This window comes from Bison bison, unplaced genomic scaffold, assembly GCF_000754665.1.
Source record: "Bison bison bison isolate TAMUID 2011002044 unplaced genomic scaffold, Bison_UMD1.0 scf7180017864228, whole genome shotgun sequence".
In the NCBI taxonomy this organism is placed as follows: Eukaryota; Metazoa; Chordata; class Mammalia; order Artiodactyla; family Bovidae; genus Bison; species Bison bison.
The window spans coordinates 3,791,664-3,808,159 of record NW_011494800.1 but is presented as its reverse complement, the minus strand read 5'-3'; the positions used below and the strand labels follow the sequence as shown (position 1 = coordinate 3,808,159).

At 37.7% G+C, this 16,496-nt stretch overlaps 1 protein-coding gene across 1 annotated transcript in view; it reads left to right on the top strand.

Moving 5' to 3' along the window:
• PRKG2 (protein kinase, cGMP-dependent, type II) overlaps positions 1-16,496 on the top strand; it is a 124,327-nt gene that overhangs the window by 37,878 nt on the left and 69,953 nt on the right. Inside the window, exons 3-6 of the mRNA XM_010845909.1 lie at positions 2,813-2,979; positions 8,604-8,717; positions 10,141-10,246; positions 13,824-13,887. Coding sequence (XP_010844211.1) covers positions 2,813-2,979; positions 8,604-8,717; positions 10,141-10,246; positions 13,824-13,887 — 451 coding nt within the window. The remainder of the gene's footprint in view (positions 1-2,812; positions 2,980-8,603; positions 8,718-10,140; positions 10,247-13,823; positions 13,888-16,496) is intronic.

Here is a 16,496-nt window from a genome sequence, read left to right as displayed (position 1 = left end):
ATGGGTCAAAAAGAGTCGGACACGACTGAGCAACTGAACTGACTGAACTAAATTTGATAGTGTGGTATAGGATGTTGTTTTTTTTTTTTTTTTACCTAGTTTTTTACCAAAATTAATCTGATAGTATGGTATAGGATGGACTACAGGGGTAAGTAATTACCACTTACAGGGGTAAGTAATTACCATGAAATTAAAAGATGCTTGCTCCTTGGAAGAAAGGCTATGACCAACCTAGACAGCATATTAAAAAGCAGAGACATTACTTTGCTGATAAAGGTCTGTCTAGTCAAAGCTATAGTTTTTCTAGTAGTTATGTATGGATGTGAGAGTCGGACCATAAAGAAAGCTGAGTGCTGAAAACTTGATGCTTTTGAAGTGTGGTTGTTGGAAAAGACTCTTGAGAGTCCCTTGGATGGCAAGGAGATCAAACCAGTCCATCCAAAAGGAAATAAGTCCTGAATATTCATTGGAAATACTGATGCTGAAGCTGAAACTCCAATCCTTTGGCCACCTGATGCGAATAACTGAGTCATTGGAAAAGACCTTGACGCTGGGAAAGACTGAAGGCAGGAGGAGAAGGGGCTGACAGAGTATAGATGGTTGAATGGCATCACCGACTCGATGGACATGAGTTTGATTAAGCTCTGGAGTTGGTGATGCACAGGGAGGCCTGGTGTGCTGCAGTCCATGGGGTCTCAAAGAGTCAGACACGACCGAGTGCCTGAACCGACTGACACGGGTAAGAGATTAGAAGCTGAAAAACCATAAGGAAGCTGTTAAAATCATCCAGACCTAAGAATTTTTTTCTTGGATGTGGTGACATCCTTGGAAGTGGAAACTAAAATGGATAACAGTGATATTTTGTAAAGAGAACTTACAAGATTTGGTGATAGATTAAATGAAAGAGGAAGGAAGTTTTCAAGGTACTCTGAGAGTCTGGATGACTCTGAGGCTGAGGGAGTCACTATAGGGAAGAAGGAATTTCTATACAAGAGTGTTTTGTTTCCTTCATGGAGCCTATGACTTGATGAAGAGGATCATAAAGTACTAATTCCATGAACTTTTACTTTGGATTGGAGAACCTTCTTTCTTTCTTTTTTTTTTTCAATTTGGCTGCACCATGAGGCATGTGAGGTCTTAGTTCCCCAACCAGGGATTCAACCTTAGGCCCTGGCAGTAAAAGTGCTGAATCCCACCCACTGGACTTCCAGAGAAATCCCTTGAGAACTTGCTGTGTAGAAAAAATCACAATTTTTAAACACAAAGCTAGGGATGGGAGAGAGTTTGAATGAAAAATACAGGACAAAACCCTGATTAAAAAAAAACAAAACAAAACACTGTATTTGAGTGAAAGCAAATATATTGTGTAAAGTTTCTGACTTAGCCCACAAGGCAACTTTTCTTCCAGCACATAATTCTAAGATAACTACCAATATAATATGCTAATTAGAACATTTTAAATTTATGGTGACGATGATTAGGTAATTGCTTTGAGCTACTTCTTTTCCAAAAGAAACTGAAGTGTTCTAGGATTATCAACAAATGGACCTCTGATGTGGGGACTAAATATGCTGTGAGATTGTAAATGTAGGTTCTGTCTAGTCTAGGCATAGTAAGAGTTAAAACATAAGCAAAACCAAACTATCACCATCACCGTCTATGTCTGATCAAACCTTATGAGTCCCAGGGGAGGCGACTTCTCCAGCTCAGAATAAGAAAGAGATGGAATGGAAGCAGCACAGACTTCAGACTTATAGACTTAGATTTAAATCCTGGGGCGGGGGGAAATAGTTGCATTTCAACTTTTAGTCTATGTGTGCATGCTCAGTCCTTCAGTCGTGTCCGACTCTTTGCGACCCTATGGACTGTAGCCCGCCAGGCTCCTCTGTCCATGGGATTCTCCAGGCAAGAATACTGGAATGGATTGCCGTGCCCTCCTCAACCCAGGGATCGAACCGCCATCTCTTAAGTCTCCTGCATTTGACAGGCAGGTTCTTTACTGCTAGTGCCACCTGGGACGCCCAGCTTTTAGTCTACTTTTCTAAAAGTAGAAATAGTCACTATCTCACAGAATAGTAGTGAGGGTTAAATAAGATAAAAATGACTAGCACCATAGGAATTAGGTAAGTACTGTGTTATAGTCTCTTACATAACCTTCTATCTATCAAATAGACCTGCCCCTTTTCCATTTAAAAATCATATGTGCCTTAGTATTGCACCTAGAGATCTTGAAGATTGCTACATTTGTGATGATGACAATTAAAAGTGATGATGAAATTGATTTCATCATGATTAACAGAAAAATATTCAAAAATATTTTCAAAGGATTTCCACATAATGAATGGTAGTTATAAGGGTCAAGTGTTGGTGGAGCTAGAAAAGACTTTTTGTCCATGCTGGAAAAGTTGTGAATTGTTGTTTTTGTTATTCAGTTGCTAAGTCGTGTCTGACTCTGGTGCCCTGTGAACTGCAGCACACCAGGCTTCCCTGTCCTTTACTGTCTCCTAGGGTTGGCTGAAACTCATGTTCATTGAGTCGGTGATGCCATCCAACCATCTCATCCTCTGTCACCCCCTTCTCCTCCTGCCTTCAGTCTTTCCCAGCATCAGGGTCTTTTCCAATGAGTCAGCTCTTCACATCAGGTGGCCAAAGTATTGGTGCTTCAGCTTCAGCATCAATCCTTCCAATGAATATTCAGGGTTGAAATCCTTTAGGATTGACTGGTTAAAGTTGTAAACACATGGGTAGTAATATTAAGAATAAAGATGTTTTTCACTAATTGTAACTCAACATTTCCTTTCCATTACATCAGTGAGAAGAAGCTCATTACAGATGCCCTTAATAAAAATCAATTTCTGAAGAGACTGGATCCTCAGCAGATCAAAGACATGGTGGAATGCATGTATGGGAGAAACTACCAGCAAGGGAGCTACATTATTAAGCAAGGAGAACCAGGAAACCATATCTTTGTACTGGCAGGTGGGTTTCACAGATTTTTACAGTTATCATATAACAAATATTTGCCTATTGTTTAATGATTTTTTTGCACATACTTATAAAAATGCAAAATTGGTTGTTCTATTTGTAGAAAATATAACAGATTGAGTTCATGAAATAATAATATTTGTTGGTCAAATCATCCTGATGTTAATAGCTAATATTTATAGAATGCTTTCTATATGTCCAGCATCCTGCTGAATATTTAATAGAGAGATCTTATTTCAGCTTACTAATTCTGTTAGGCAAGTGCTAATATCTTCATGTTACTAATGTGGACTATGTCACAGAGAGGTTAAGTAACTTACCCAAGGCCATGCAGCTTATTAGTGGTGGAGACAGAATGCAAATTTAACAATCTGATTTGAAAGTTCATACTTTAATTATAGTGACACTTAACAACTTCAGAAAGGTGTTTAGAATATTCAGAATGCCACTGCTTGTGCTGACCTTTTACACTGTTGTACCATGAAAAAGAAAACAGTTATTTTTGTGGCTCTGTTAAATAGTTTGGTTATATCCCAATGATTTCAAAAGATCGTTTAGTTGCATTTAACCAACAGCTGGACTTCCTACATGGTGCACACAATAGATAAGTCAAATGAAATGCCTTAAGATTAAGGCTGGTGTATTTAGAACCATTTAAAGAAATTCCTCCATACCCGATCACTTGAACATGCTTCCATGCTAGGTAGATCATAATAGTTAGAAGGAAAAGGATTTATTTCTCAGATGCATGTCAAATGCATATCAAATCTTGTAGTGGAGTTCAACAATTTTTTTTTTGATACAGAAGTAAGAAATTATCTGAATAGGACTTGTCGTTATTGAATGCTCTGTCAAATTCTGAATTGCCTCAACTTTTTGAGTTTTAGGGAAAAAAGTTAACTAGCTTGCCCAGATGGACTGCTAACCTGGAATGTGCTGTGGCCTTTTATTTTGCTTCCTGGCCATCTAAACAATGCTTTTTCAAATTTATAAAATTTTATTTATGGTCAAATATGATCAAAGCCATATTTGGGTTTTGGGTGTTCTGAGGGAGACGTATGTGAATAAGACATGATTTCTGTATAATAGGCTTCAGTTTCATCCACCTCATTAGAACTGATTCCCAGAAAGAAAAACACCAATACAGTATACTAACACATATATATGGAATCTAGAATGATAGTAACGATAACCCTGTATGCGAGGCAGCAAAAGAGACACAGATGTGTAGAACAGTCTTTTGGACTCTGTGGGAGAGGGTGAGGGTGGGATGATTTGGGAGAATGGCATTGAAACATGTATAATATCATATGTGAAATGAATCGCCAGTCCAGGTTCGATACATGATACAGGATGCTCGGGGCTGGTACACTGGGATGACCCAGAGGGATGGTATGGGGAGGGGAGTGGGAGGGGGGTTCAGGATGGGGAACACGTGTACACTGGTGGTGGATTCATGATGATATATGGCAAAACCAATACAATATTGTGAAGTAATTAGCCTCCAATTAAAATAAATAAATTTATATTAAAAAAAAGAAATGATTTTTATGGGAGGTTACATTCTGGTAAGCGGTACAAGTTTAGACAGATCTGTTTTTAGCAAGGAGGGGTGAAAAGAATCACAGAAACTAAGAAACAAAGAGGAGCAATGCTTTTATGATTCTTGTTTCCTTGAGGCCTTAGGTGTGGAGCAAAAGTTGCCTATCCAAACAAATTAATATGCATGTATTATTCTATCAGATTTCCTGGTTGTGCTAGTGGTAAAGAACCCTCCTGCCAATGCAGGAGACGTAAGATATGTGGGTTCGATCCCTGGGTCAGGAAGATCCCCGGAAGAGGGCATGGCAACCCACTTCAGTATTCTTGCCGAGAGAATCCCCATGGACAGAGGAGCTGGCGTGTTACAAGTCCATGGAGTCGCAAAGAGTCAGACATGACTGAAATGACTTAGCATGCACTCACACATTTTCTTCTATTGGTAGTGTGGTAAAAGGTTGTTTTCTATATTTTGATTCTTTAAACTTGACAGTTTCATAGTTACTAGTGTATTATTTGCTGTATACATGTTTGTAGGCACACTTAAAATTATAGTCATCCCCAAGTAATTATTCTACCCAAGAAGTGAATCGTATTCTTAATTTAGCCAGCCTTCAAGTTTTAGGAATAGGTGACCCTAAGCAATTTTGCCCTCTTTCAGCTTTTTTCTTGGATATTTCACTTCTGCTTTAGCAACACTAGAACACTCAGGCAAGAGTAGATAGGTGCTTAAGTCAACCAATATTTATGAAACCTGCTAGGAAGGATTAGAAACTCATGTTAGCTTGTCTTGTTCCTTGCTAGTGACTCTGATGAAAGGTTTGGGGAGAGAAGGGGTTGAAAAGGTAGATGTCAATATCGATATAGTTACTGAAGTCAGGGCTATAGCACACATGGAAATGAAAATTGGGTGATTTCATATTTGAATTAATTACAGTGTTATCTAAGAGTTGGATTGTGTGATTGAACTGATTCAGCAAATTAGTTCATTATTCAAAATCTCCCCTTTATAAAATATAGCAAGAATACCAACTAGTAAAAGCATACTTAGCTTAAACTTTTGGCATTCTGTATCATGTTCGGTGTGGTTCAAATCCCATGAGCCATAACCAATTAGGAAAACACTTGAAATGCATAAAGATCCATGATAGCAACTCAGCAGTACAGCTAAGTGGTTTTGATGGAATAGAATTTGGTTATAATGAGAAATTATTAAATTGCATATCTAACTTATAAGATTTGGAGCCAAAATGGAGTTTATTTCTTACTAGAGTGTAAGTTGTAACAGAGTAAATATCTTCTCTGTTTTGTCTGCCCTATCTGTCTGGCATCCAGACTAGCTCCTGGCACAACATAGGTATTCAGATCAGGTGCATTGAATGAATGGGTGGACAGAGCTGACCCAGAGCTGTTGTACTTAGCTGTGAATTAGGAGAAGGAAAGACCAGTTCTTCAAGGGAAAGAGAAATAACCCTGCCATTTTCTTCCTGTAAGAATATAAGTCTTATTACGTATGGTTTTAATTAGCTAATGAGCTTCCCTGGTGGCTCAGACAGTAAAGAATCTGCCTTCAATGCAGGAGACCAGGGTTCAATCCCTAGGTCAGGAAGATCTGCGGAAGAAGGGAATGACTACCCATTCCAGTATTCTTGCCTGGAGAATTCCATGGACAGAGGAGCCTGGTGGGATACAGTCCATGGTGTCACAAAGAGTTGGACAGGACCCAGCGACTAACACTTGATTAACTATGGTTTGTTTGCATTTGAAAGGAAAGGAGAGAATTACCTAGGCAGAAGAATTGTGAGGAAGTTACCTCTCCTTCCCCCCAGCCTCTGCTTAGCTAAAGATTGTTGTCAAGTGCTCTTTCTTTTTATGACTTTAATTTTAGAACAGTTTTAGGTTTACAGAATAATTGATAGGAAGGAACAGAGATTTCCCATATACCCTCTACCCATAACCATAGCCTCTCCTGTTATTAACATCACTCACTAGAAAGATATTGTTTTTAATAACCAAAGATGAACCTACATTGACACATTATAATCATTCGAAGTCCATCCTTGGTGTTCTGCAGTCTATAGGTTGAGACAAATGTATAATGATATATAGCCATCATTATAATATCATGCAGAGTATTTTCACTGTCCTGAAAATCCTCTGTGCTCTGCCTATTCATCTTCCCCCAACTGTTGGCGACCGCTAATCTAATTTTCTCCCTCATTTTCCCTTTTCTCGAATGTTATATAGTTGGAATCATGCATTATTTAGCCTTTACAGATTGACTTCTTTCACTTAGTAATATGTGTTTAAGGTTCTGCCTTGTCTTTTCATGGATTAGTGTCTCATCTCTTTTTAGCACTGAATAGGGTTTCACTGTCTGGATGTATCACAGTTTTGGGCTTCCCTGGTGGTTCAGGTGGTAAAGAATCTGCCCGCAATTCAGGAGACCTGGGTTCGATCCCTGAGTCGGGTGGATCCCTTGGAGAGGAAAATGGCAACCCAGTCCAGTATTCTTGCCTGGAGAATTCCATGAACAGAGGAAGCCTGCAGCCTGGCGGGCTACAGTCCATGGCTACAGTCCATACAGTCCATGGGGTCCCACCTGGCGGGCTACAGTCCATGGCGTCCCAAAGAGTTGGACACGACTGAATGGCTAACACACACACACACACTCACACACACACACACCCCCCACAGTTTATTTATCCATTTACCTACTGAAGGACATTTTGGTCATTTCCAGGTTTTGACCATTATGAATAAAGCTGCTGTAAACATCTGTGTGTAGGTTTTTGTGTAGACCTAGGTTTTTAGCTCTGAATACATACTAAGGAGCACAGTTGCTGGATTGTATGGTGAGAGTGTGTTTAATTTTGTAAGAAACCACCAAACTGTTCCAAATTGGGTGTCCCATTTAGCATTCCCACCAGCAGCGTATGGTAGTTCCCATTGCTCCACGTCCTCTCCAACACGTGGTGTTGTCAGTGTTCTCAATTTTGGCCATTCTATTAGGGGCAGAGTGATATCTCATTGTTTTAATTTGTTTTTCCCTGATAAATGTGATGTGGAGCATCTTTTCATAGGCTTATTTTCCATCTGTATGTCTTCTTTGGTGAGTGTCTGGTAAAGTCTGGCCTGTTTAATTGGGCTGTTTTCTTATTGAAGAACTTTAAAAGTTCTTTGCATTAATGTATTTTGTAAAACAGTTCTTCATCAGATGTATCTTTTGCAAAAAAGATATTTTCTCTCAGTCTGTGGCTTGTCTTTTAATTCTCTTGCTATACTCTTCTTAGTGACTTCGTTTATTAATTCACTTCAATGAATGAGGGCTTAAGCAATGAACAAGGCATGATGAGGTAACTTACCCAAGGTCACACAGCCAGTGACGAGTCAGAGCCAGGCAGGCTGACTCCAGGGCCAGCACACTTCTCAGTTGTGACAAGTTAGTCTTTCTAGCAGTGTAAACACCTTTGTTGTGTTTTGAGGACATGCAGTGATTGTTCTGTTTCTTGTACAAAAGAAGTATCATGTGCTGCATTTTTGGGGGAGTAGAATGAATTTTAATGAAACATTTGCCATCTGCTGCTTCAGGGAAAGAGCTTTGTAACGATAATAACACTGACAATATATATATATATTTTTGGCTGCTCTGTACAGTTGCAGGATCTTAGTTCCCCAACCAGGGATCAAACCCATGCCCCCTGTAGTGGAAGCGCTGAGTCCTCACCGCTGGCCCACCAGGAAATCCCTAAGAGCTAACACTTAGGTGGCACTGGTGAGCCGTCTGTGGTTCTGTGATCCTACTTATAGTAACTTGTTTACTTATCACCACCATATGAAGTGAATGTGATTAATTTTATCTCTGTTATTGACAAGGAACCCATGCAGAGTGGGTACCTCTTAATGCTAATCAACTAATAGAGAGTGGGCTTCAGTCTGCATTCCTAACCACTTTATTACAATGAGAATCGTAAGATATCTCACCTAGATGCTTTGTGTACCTGCTGCTTGTTTTCTTTTAATTTATGGAATCTCGATGGATTTTGCTTATTTGTGTGTTCTTGCATTCTACTTGATAGAGGGTCGACTAGAGGTGTCCCAAGGGGAGAAATTGCTGTCATCCATCCCTATGTGGACCACGTTTGGGGAGCTAGCCATTTTATACAACTGTACAAGAACTGCCTCTGTGAAAGGTAACAGAAGAAGAAATGCTCTAGTTTTCAATTGCTACACAGTGTTAAAGACAGTCTAAGTCACTGTTGCATCCTGAGTCTTTTTGTCTCCTGCTGTGCCCCTTATGCTCTTATTAATAGAAAGGCAATGCTCATAAAAGGATTTATATTGAAGCACTTGTCTGAATGATTCAAGCTTAAAGAAACCTTCCCATTGGATACCTGTATTTAAAATGTGAATATGGCTTTAAGCATAATTGATTCTAGTGTTTGCCTTAGTTGCAAATGTCAACTTTTTACTGTGTAGATATTTGTCTTTGGCTCATCCAGAATGTTTGCTTTCTCTTCTCCATGAGGTGATGACCATATTATAAATCAGAAAAAGTAATTATACCAATAAAATGTGTAAATATCAAAAAGGATATGGATTAATTAATGAGGGTTTTCCTAAGTGATTTTTGAGATTAGTTCAATTGCTTTTCCTTGGGGTTCTTGTTTTTATTGACTTTATTCATGGTCATATCATGTTTTCTTCTGAATTAACTTAGATCTAGTGTTTCTCAATGTTTGGGACTAGGTTTTTTTTGTGAGCATCGTTTCAGTATTTGATAAAAATGCAGATTCTAAGGCTCCACTCCAATCTCTGGAAATGGGGCCCAGGGATCTTTATTTTTAACAAGAATGTCAAAATAATTCTAATTCACTCTGAAGTTTAGTAAACCAGAGATTTTGATTTTGGTTTATTCTGTAGGCTCTCATCACTGCTATAAAAAAAAAATCTCACTATCATAATTTCATATAGATTTTTTGGAGTGACTTCTTCTGCTTCTCTTCCTTTTTAGATTATATTCTTGCTTTTAATGTCTTTCCTATGAAAAGGCTGTCTCAAAAACTGTCTTGCATAATCTCTTTGAAAGTGATTTTATATATTTTATGTAAAAGTAACCATAGAGATTCTTAAAATATATTGGCTCTCGTTAGCAACGGTGTCTAAACAACATAAAAAGACATAAAAACAGACTCACAAGCAGAGACCTTTAACTTTCAATTATCTGCTTGTGAATTCTTCACTTTCTGGAATAGATGCAGGCTGGCTGGCTTTCTTATGTATCACAGCCCAAATCTAAAATACATCCTGATGATGCAGTGTGTAATTAAGAATTGCAAACTAATTTTAATATCATCCTAAGCAAAACATAATTAGAATGGAAATCTTTTGCTGCTCACTTCCAAATCATGGTTCATTTCAAAGCCAAAAATGATTTTATAAAATTACCTACTCTTTACATCACTACTTCCTTCCATTTTGTGTGTTTAAATAATGCGTTTTCCAAGAAAGATAATTTTATGACAGTACATGAAAAATTGATTGATTAACATTTTGGAATGTTTTCTTAATATAAGAGCTCAACAGAGTTTTATTATTTTCTTGATTTTTCTAAAGCTATTACCAATGTTAAAACATGGGCACTAGATCGAGAGGTATTCCAGAATATAATGAGAAGGACAGCTCAAGCTAGAGATGAACAGTACAGAAACTTCCTCAGAAGGTAAGAGTAACACATTGATGGCAGAAGGAGAAGCTGGTCTAGCCATATTGTGGGTATGTTGGTTTTATCAGAGTAATTATTTTACTATAGCTTTTCTTATTTAAGCATTTTCCACATGACTAAGCCAAAGGAACACAAGTATTTTCTTGCAGTAAGTGCCACTATCTATGAAAATTTGTGTTTCATTCCCATTAGCCTTTTCACTGATTTATTTCTCTTGCTAATTTTGCCCTTTGTGTTGATGGAGTCATTTCACATAGTATAGAATAATGTCCAAAAAATTCCTAAAATATTCATTTGGGTTGCTCAATTGACTTTTAAAGATATCTTAGTTTGAAAGTCAATAACAAAAGGTAATAATGCTTTGCTTAAAATAATATTAAATTATTTTACTGTCCTTATTTGCTTCACCTGAGACATTTTCTCATTGGCATAGAAACACTATCTTCCAAATTACTATTATTTGTAGCAAATTAACTTGCTAAAAATGTTATTATGCTTGCCATCATGACATGGAGCCTTGAAACATATGTGTTTTGTAAACTGTTCTGAACCCCCAACTACTCGGATGGATTAAATTATAGAGAAACAAGTACCTATTTAGCTAAAAAAAAAAGTCAGCAACACATTAAAAGCATTTTTTTGCAAGTATAAGTTTCTTATTTAAAATCTTTCTGTGTGTTTTGGGGGAGATTTGACCGTCTCTGAAGCTGCCATGTGTACTGTAACGATATGTAACCTGTAATAAGTGATAATAACAATAAAATATCCTGCACTTTCCAAAAACAAATTCTGAGTTCTTTTTAAGTATAATTAAGTTTATCTTGCATAACTATCCTGCAGAGTCAATGATTTTAGAAATGTGCAGTGCCTAGCCCATAGTGAGGACTCAGTGAATACTGAACAGAGGCATTGTTAATCAGTAGAACATTGAGGTTTTTCATATGGACTCTCTTTGATATTCTTTCCCAGACACAATAATGACTCCTGCAAGAGAGCTGCAGTAATGACAAGCAGGTGCCTTACCTATATGCTAATCAACACCTTATCCATCAGGTTGTGGGGTCTACCTGAGTATTTGTGTTAGTTGCTCAGCTGTTTCTGACTCTCTGCCACTCCATGGACTGTAGCCCACCAGGCTCTTCTGTACATGGAATTCTCCAAGCAAGAATCCTGGGGTGGGTTGCAATTCCCTTCTCCAGGGGATCTTTCCAACCCAGGGATTGAACCTGGGTCTCCTGCATTGCAGGCAGATTCTTTACTGTCTGAGCCACAGGTTATCTCAAAATCCAGCAACTGAGCAACACAGGTCTGTATTTAAAACTAATGCAAGGACCACACGGGGATACATAAATAAACCAGTGTCTATGGTTGCATCATGTCTGAGATAAAACCTGAGCCACTAGGCAATAGTGGTTCGTTCCCTTGAAATCTACTGTGTTCTGCCTCAGTGGAAGGAACTCAAGAGAATTTACTAGTGCACGTTCCTTCCTTTTTACTTTCCTTTCTTCTTTTTGTTATCTCATTCATACGTTTTTTCAACCAATACGTATTCCAGGCCTAAACACTGTGAATCCAGTGGTGAACAAGACAAACCTAATCTCTGCCTTCATAGATAGGAGACAGATTAAAGACTTTTTCTCATATTAATTTCCTTACCAACCCCCAAGGGTGACAAGCTTATAGGACATATTTTTCACTAACATTATAGATCCCAGTTTGGACCAGAATTAGAACTTTCATGATTGGCATGTGTTAATCAATTAAACCAAAGGAACAAAAAGCATTCCCTTACAGTAAATGCCACTATACAGAAAAAAAGGTTCTGGTTAACCCTTTTACCTTTCATCTGCAAGAAGACATATTAGAGAAATACATTTGTGTTTGCTTCATAATATACAACAAGCTCTTTTTCTATTTACATCTTCTTTCCCGATGGCTCAGCAGTGAAGAATCCACCTGCAGTACAGGAGATGTGGGTTCAATCCCTGGGTTGGGAAGATTGCCTGGAGAAGGAAATGGCAACCCACTCCAGTAATCTTGCCTGAAAAATCCTACGGACTGAAGGAGCCTGGCGAGCTACAGTAAATAGATTGCAAAGAGTCAGACCCTACTGAGTGACTGAGCATGTTATGAAATATTTGACATATATCAAATGATGTGCAGTACATATGTAAGTTATAAGATATAATAACAGAATGAGTGTATCAAGCTACTGCCCAATATAAGTAGAAAGTTAGCAGTGCTATTGGGGTTCTCATATGCTCTCCTGTGGTCATTTTCTAGCCTTCCTTGGGGTATCTCCTCTCCTTGGATTAGTCTGTATTCTGAAATTTGGTAATCATAACCTTGGTATTTCTTATTATTTTGCCTCTTGCTTGGTTTGGCCTACTTTTGAATTTTACAAAATTGGTATTATTTTTGCAAGTCAATTTTTTTTCTCAATACCTTTTGTTAAGGTTCATCTACTTGGTATTTCTTATTATTTTGCCCGTAGCTTGGTTTAGCCTAGTTTTGAATTTTACAAAATTGGCATTATTTTTGCAAGTCACTTTTTTTACTCAGTTCCTTTTATTAAGGTTCATATGCTTGGTTAGTGCGGTCATTTCTTCTGTTGTAGAGTTCTGTCATCTGATTCAATCACAGTGCATTGACTGCTCTACCACTGGGGGTGTTCCAGTGTTTCACAATTACAAATGATTCAGATGCAAAAGTTCTTAGACACGGCTCCTGGATACATGCCTCCTGAAGCACTGTGCGAGAATCAGCTTAGACCTCTCTTTTTGAAAATCAGACCCAATCGTGTATTTATGGAGGAGCATCATTTTTTTCTTTAGCGGTGTCAAATTTTAGATGGTAAGAAAAAAGTATTTACTTTACAGAAATTCTATCAACGGTCCTGAGTGAAAATAGGTAAAGTAGAAATTTCTTTAAAAGTACAATTTAAGCATATTGATTAGTTAATAATACTGAGTGGAATTTTTGTTTTTCAAATAATTTCAATGTTCTTTTCCTTCTCTGTTTATTATTATTATCTGTAAAATTGTTCTTATTGCATGCCTCTGGCTACCATTAATTTTAAAAGATTGTACAATATGACTAATAATCAAAGATGATTTCCATGCTAATTCCTATGTTCCCCCTGGATTCAGTCTTAACTTAATTACAGGATTTAGATGAAAATCTGATCCTCCTCTGGAAGTGGAGGACCTCATTCATGCTAATAAAAGAGATTTTGAGATGTGGAACACATTTCTGGATGTGATTCACTTTGAAAGCCAACAATAAATGTAAACATTTTTTTTTCTCTAAAAAAAATTTAGTCATTTTCCTTTCATGGCGTCTTACAATTTTTATTTGCCTAGGATAAATGTCTGCTGTTTTATGTGATCGTATAATTTCAGTGTATTTACAATATGATTTTGAAATTCAGTTATTTATGTATGATATATATGGAGGTTTACTTTGGAAAAATTAAAATATTTGTGTAAATGCATGTATAAATCTATGTAGAGGTGTATATTTGTAGTTTAATTCAGGAAGATAATTAAATAAAGGTTTCTTTTTAATTTTGAAGTGTATCCTTGCTGAAGAATTTACCTGAAGATAAACTAACCAAGATCATTGACTGCTTGGAAGTGGTAAGAAATTTTAAAGTAAAAAAAATATATTTCATTAAAAGATTGTATAATCTCATCATTATTAACCTTGTAAATGAATAAAAAGGAAAAGATGGTGATTACTGGTCTACAGAAACCAGGAAACGTTTTCACAGTAGAAAAACTTTAGGCTAACTCACACTGAATTAAGGGCCTTGATTGGGATTCAGGGACTCTTCTGAAATATATAAAAGAAAATTGGATTTGCATATGTAAAGATTTACATATTTTAATCTTTTTTAGTATGTTTTATAAAACTAATCTGCCTTACTCAAGAGGCATTTCATTTTCACCAATTAACATCACAGTCCTTTACAGAGTATTCCTAGTATGAAGGAGTCAGTGATGCATAAGTTAGTAATGGAGTAGAGAAAGGATATTATTGGAACTTTCCTGACAAGCTTCCGAATCAAGCTATGAAATACTCCATACTTGAAAACTCTAGGCTATGAAAAGACATTTGAAAAAAAAACCAAACAAATCCTGCACTTAAGAAGCACTTTACCTATTTTAACATCTAGGGAAAAGAGGCCTATTGGAACGTGTTCAAAAACTCATATTAGGGATCACACAGATGGTTGGTTCTAGTCCAAGCCTAGTCAAGTCTTTTCGTGAATAATGCTTTTCTGACATGTACCTTGGATTCTAATAATATGCATTATATGAAAACCTCTTCAGAGATTAATATTCAAAGTAAATAACTTCTAACTTTTTTTTGGTGGGGGGGGGGTAGTTAATTTCATTGAAACCCAAATCGCTTTTAGGGAATTTAAAGGTAGTACGGAATAGGAAAGGAATCACATGTCCACTTTAAGCTTTTATAAAGCTGCTCTCAGTGGGAGACAAAAAGAAAAAAAACCCCTCCAGACTGATTGTTGACAGATTCATGCCTCTGTCAATCACAATATACAATGTAAACTAATATCTGTTGAGAAGGGAACACCAACCATTTCATCCTTAAGTGTAAGTGACACCAGTAATGTTTCCATTTACAATTCATGGAACCCATCCAGCCATTCATCAGGGACAGGCCATGGTGACACATTGCCTGGCCTTGTGTCCCCAGAGCACTCAGATATGAAGTCATTTTCAAGAGGACTGCTTGCCTGCATCTCATGGGATTTTCGCAGTGTAACATAACCCAATCACAGATGTTACAAATTAATAATTCATCCTAATTTCTGAGTGTTGTTTTTTTTTTAAAGCTGGAGAGGCCATGTATTTTTTTGTGAACCGAGGAAATCTGTTTTTAATATAATACTAATAGAGTAGATTCACCAGAGGGGAATTCCATGCTGACAGCAAATATTAAAATTTAGTATCATTAAAAATAAATGGTAAATTAGACATATTTATAGCAGCCACAGGCAATAGCTACAGAATATATAGGGGGTGGGGGGTGGGCTCCAACCTAGTATTAATTAACACACAGTTTGAGTTTGAAAGTCTCATCATTTAAAACACCATAGAAAGGCTTTATTATATATTCGCCTTTGCAGACAGCAGCACAGTTTATAAAGGGCTCTTTATTCATACCTGGCAAACAAATGTGTCTCTGTAATGTGTGAAAATTCTCAAATTCGAAAGTGATTAACAAGGGAGTCATGGGATCTATTTAGCGCTAAGAAAAGTACATAATTTACCAGCATAGCTTGGACTAATAACCCATCAGCAGGGTCCTGACAGCAGCCAGTCACTAATGCACTGGAGTTATGACAGAGCCCCTGCTGAACTCCAGGGCCAGCTGTCCCACCAACTGGCTCCATAATCTTTGAGAAAAGCAGGCTGAATCTGGTGTGCTATTTAGGAGTTGATTTGGGTGGTTTCAAGTTTTTGTGCAGAGGGTACAGGGGGAGCATCAGAATTTCCCATCACCAACCAGTAGATCTGATGAGTTTGTTAAGACTTTGTCTGTTGAACTTCTGGACCAAATGGGCTGAATGTGCGGTATTCCAAAAGCATTTCTTGTTTTAGCATAAATCATCCAGAGCATTCAATTCTAGAAGCAGACATCACCTTTAAACCTCTTCTCGTGTTCTAATGAGAAAAGGAGGGTGGAAAGAGTAGCAACATACTCACTGGTGTGTTTTAAGGGTTAACTGATGTACATCCTAAAACATGTCACAGATTCTGGATGCAGTGTAACTGTTAATGATGATGAAAATGACAAAGTGACTTCTGCCCCTGGCAGTTGTGTAGTATAAAAGGAGAAGGAACAGTTTCTGTTTCCTCTGGTGGCAATCGATCCAGGAAGTTTGGGACTTGAGTGTGTGGTGGATGGGAAAGTCACCTAATTTTTTGGTATGGAGGTTTGGTAATTTGACCCAGTGGCCCTGGCACTGGGACTCTGACATGGCTCTTTCATGACACGAGGTGTAGTAAGAGTGGGGTGGGGGTAGGGAGTGTGGAATGTCCTTGTCCTTCATCAGATCACCAGTGGTGCTGCTTCAAAGGCAGACTCCCTCTAGAAATATGGTACCGATGAACCTATTTGCAGAACAGGAATAGAGACACAGAAAGACAGAATAGACTTGTGGGCGCAGCAGAGGAAGGAGAGGATGGGACGAATTGAGAGAGTAGCATGGAAATAT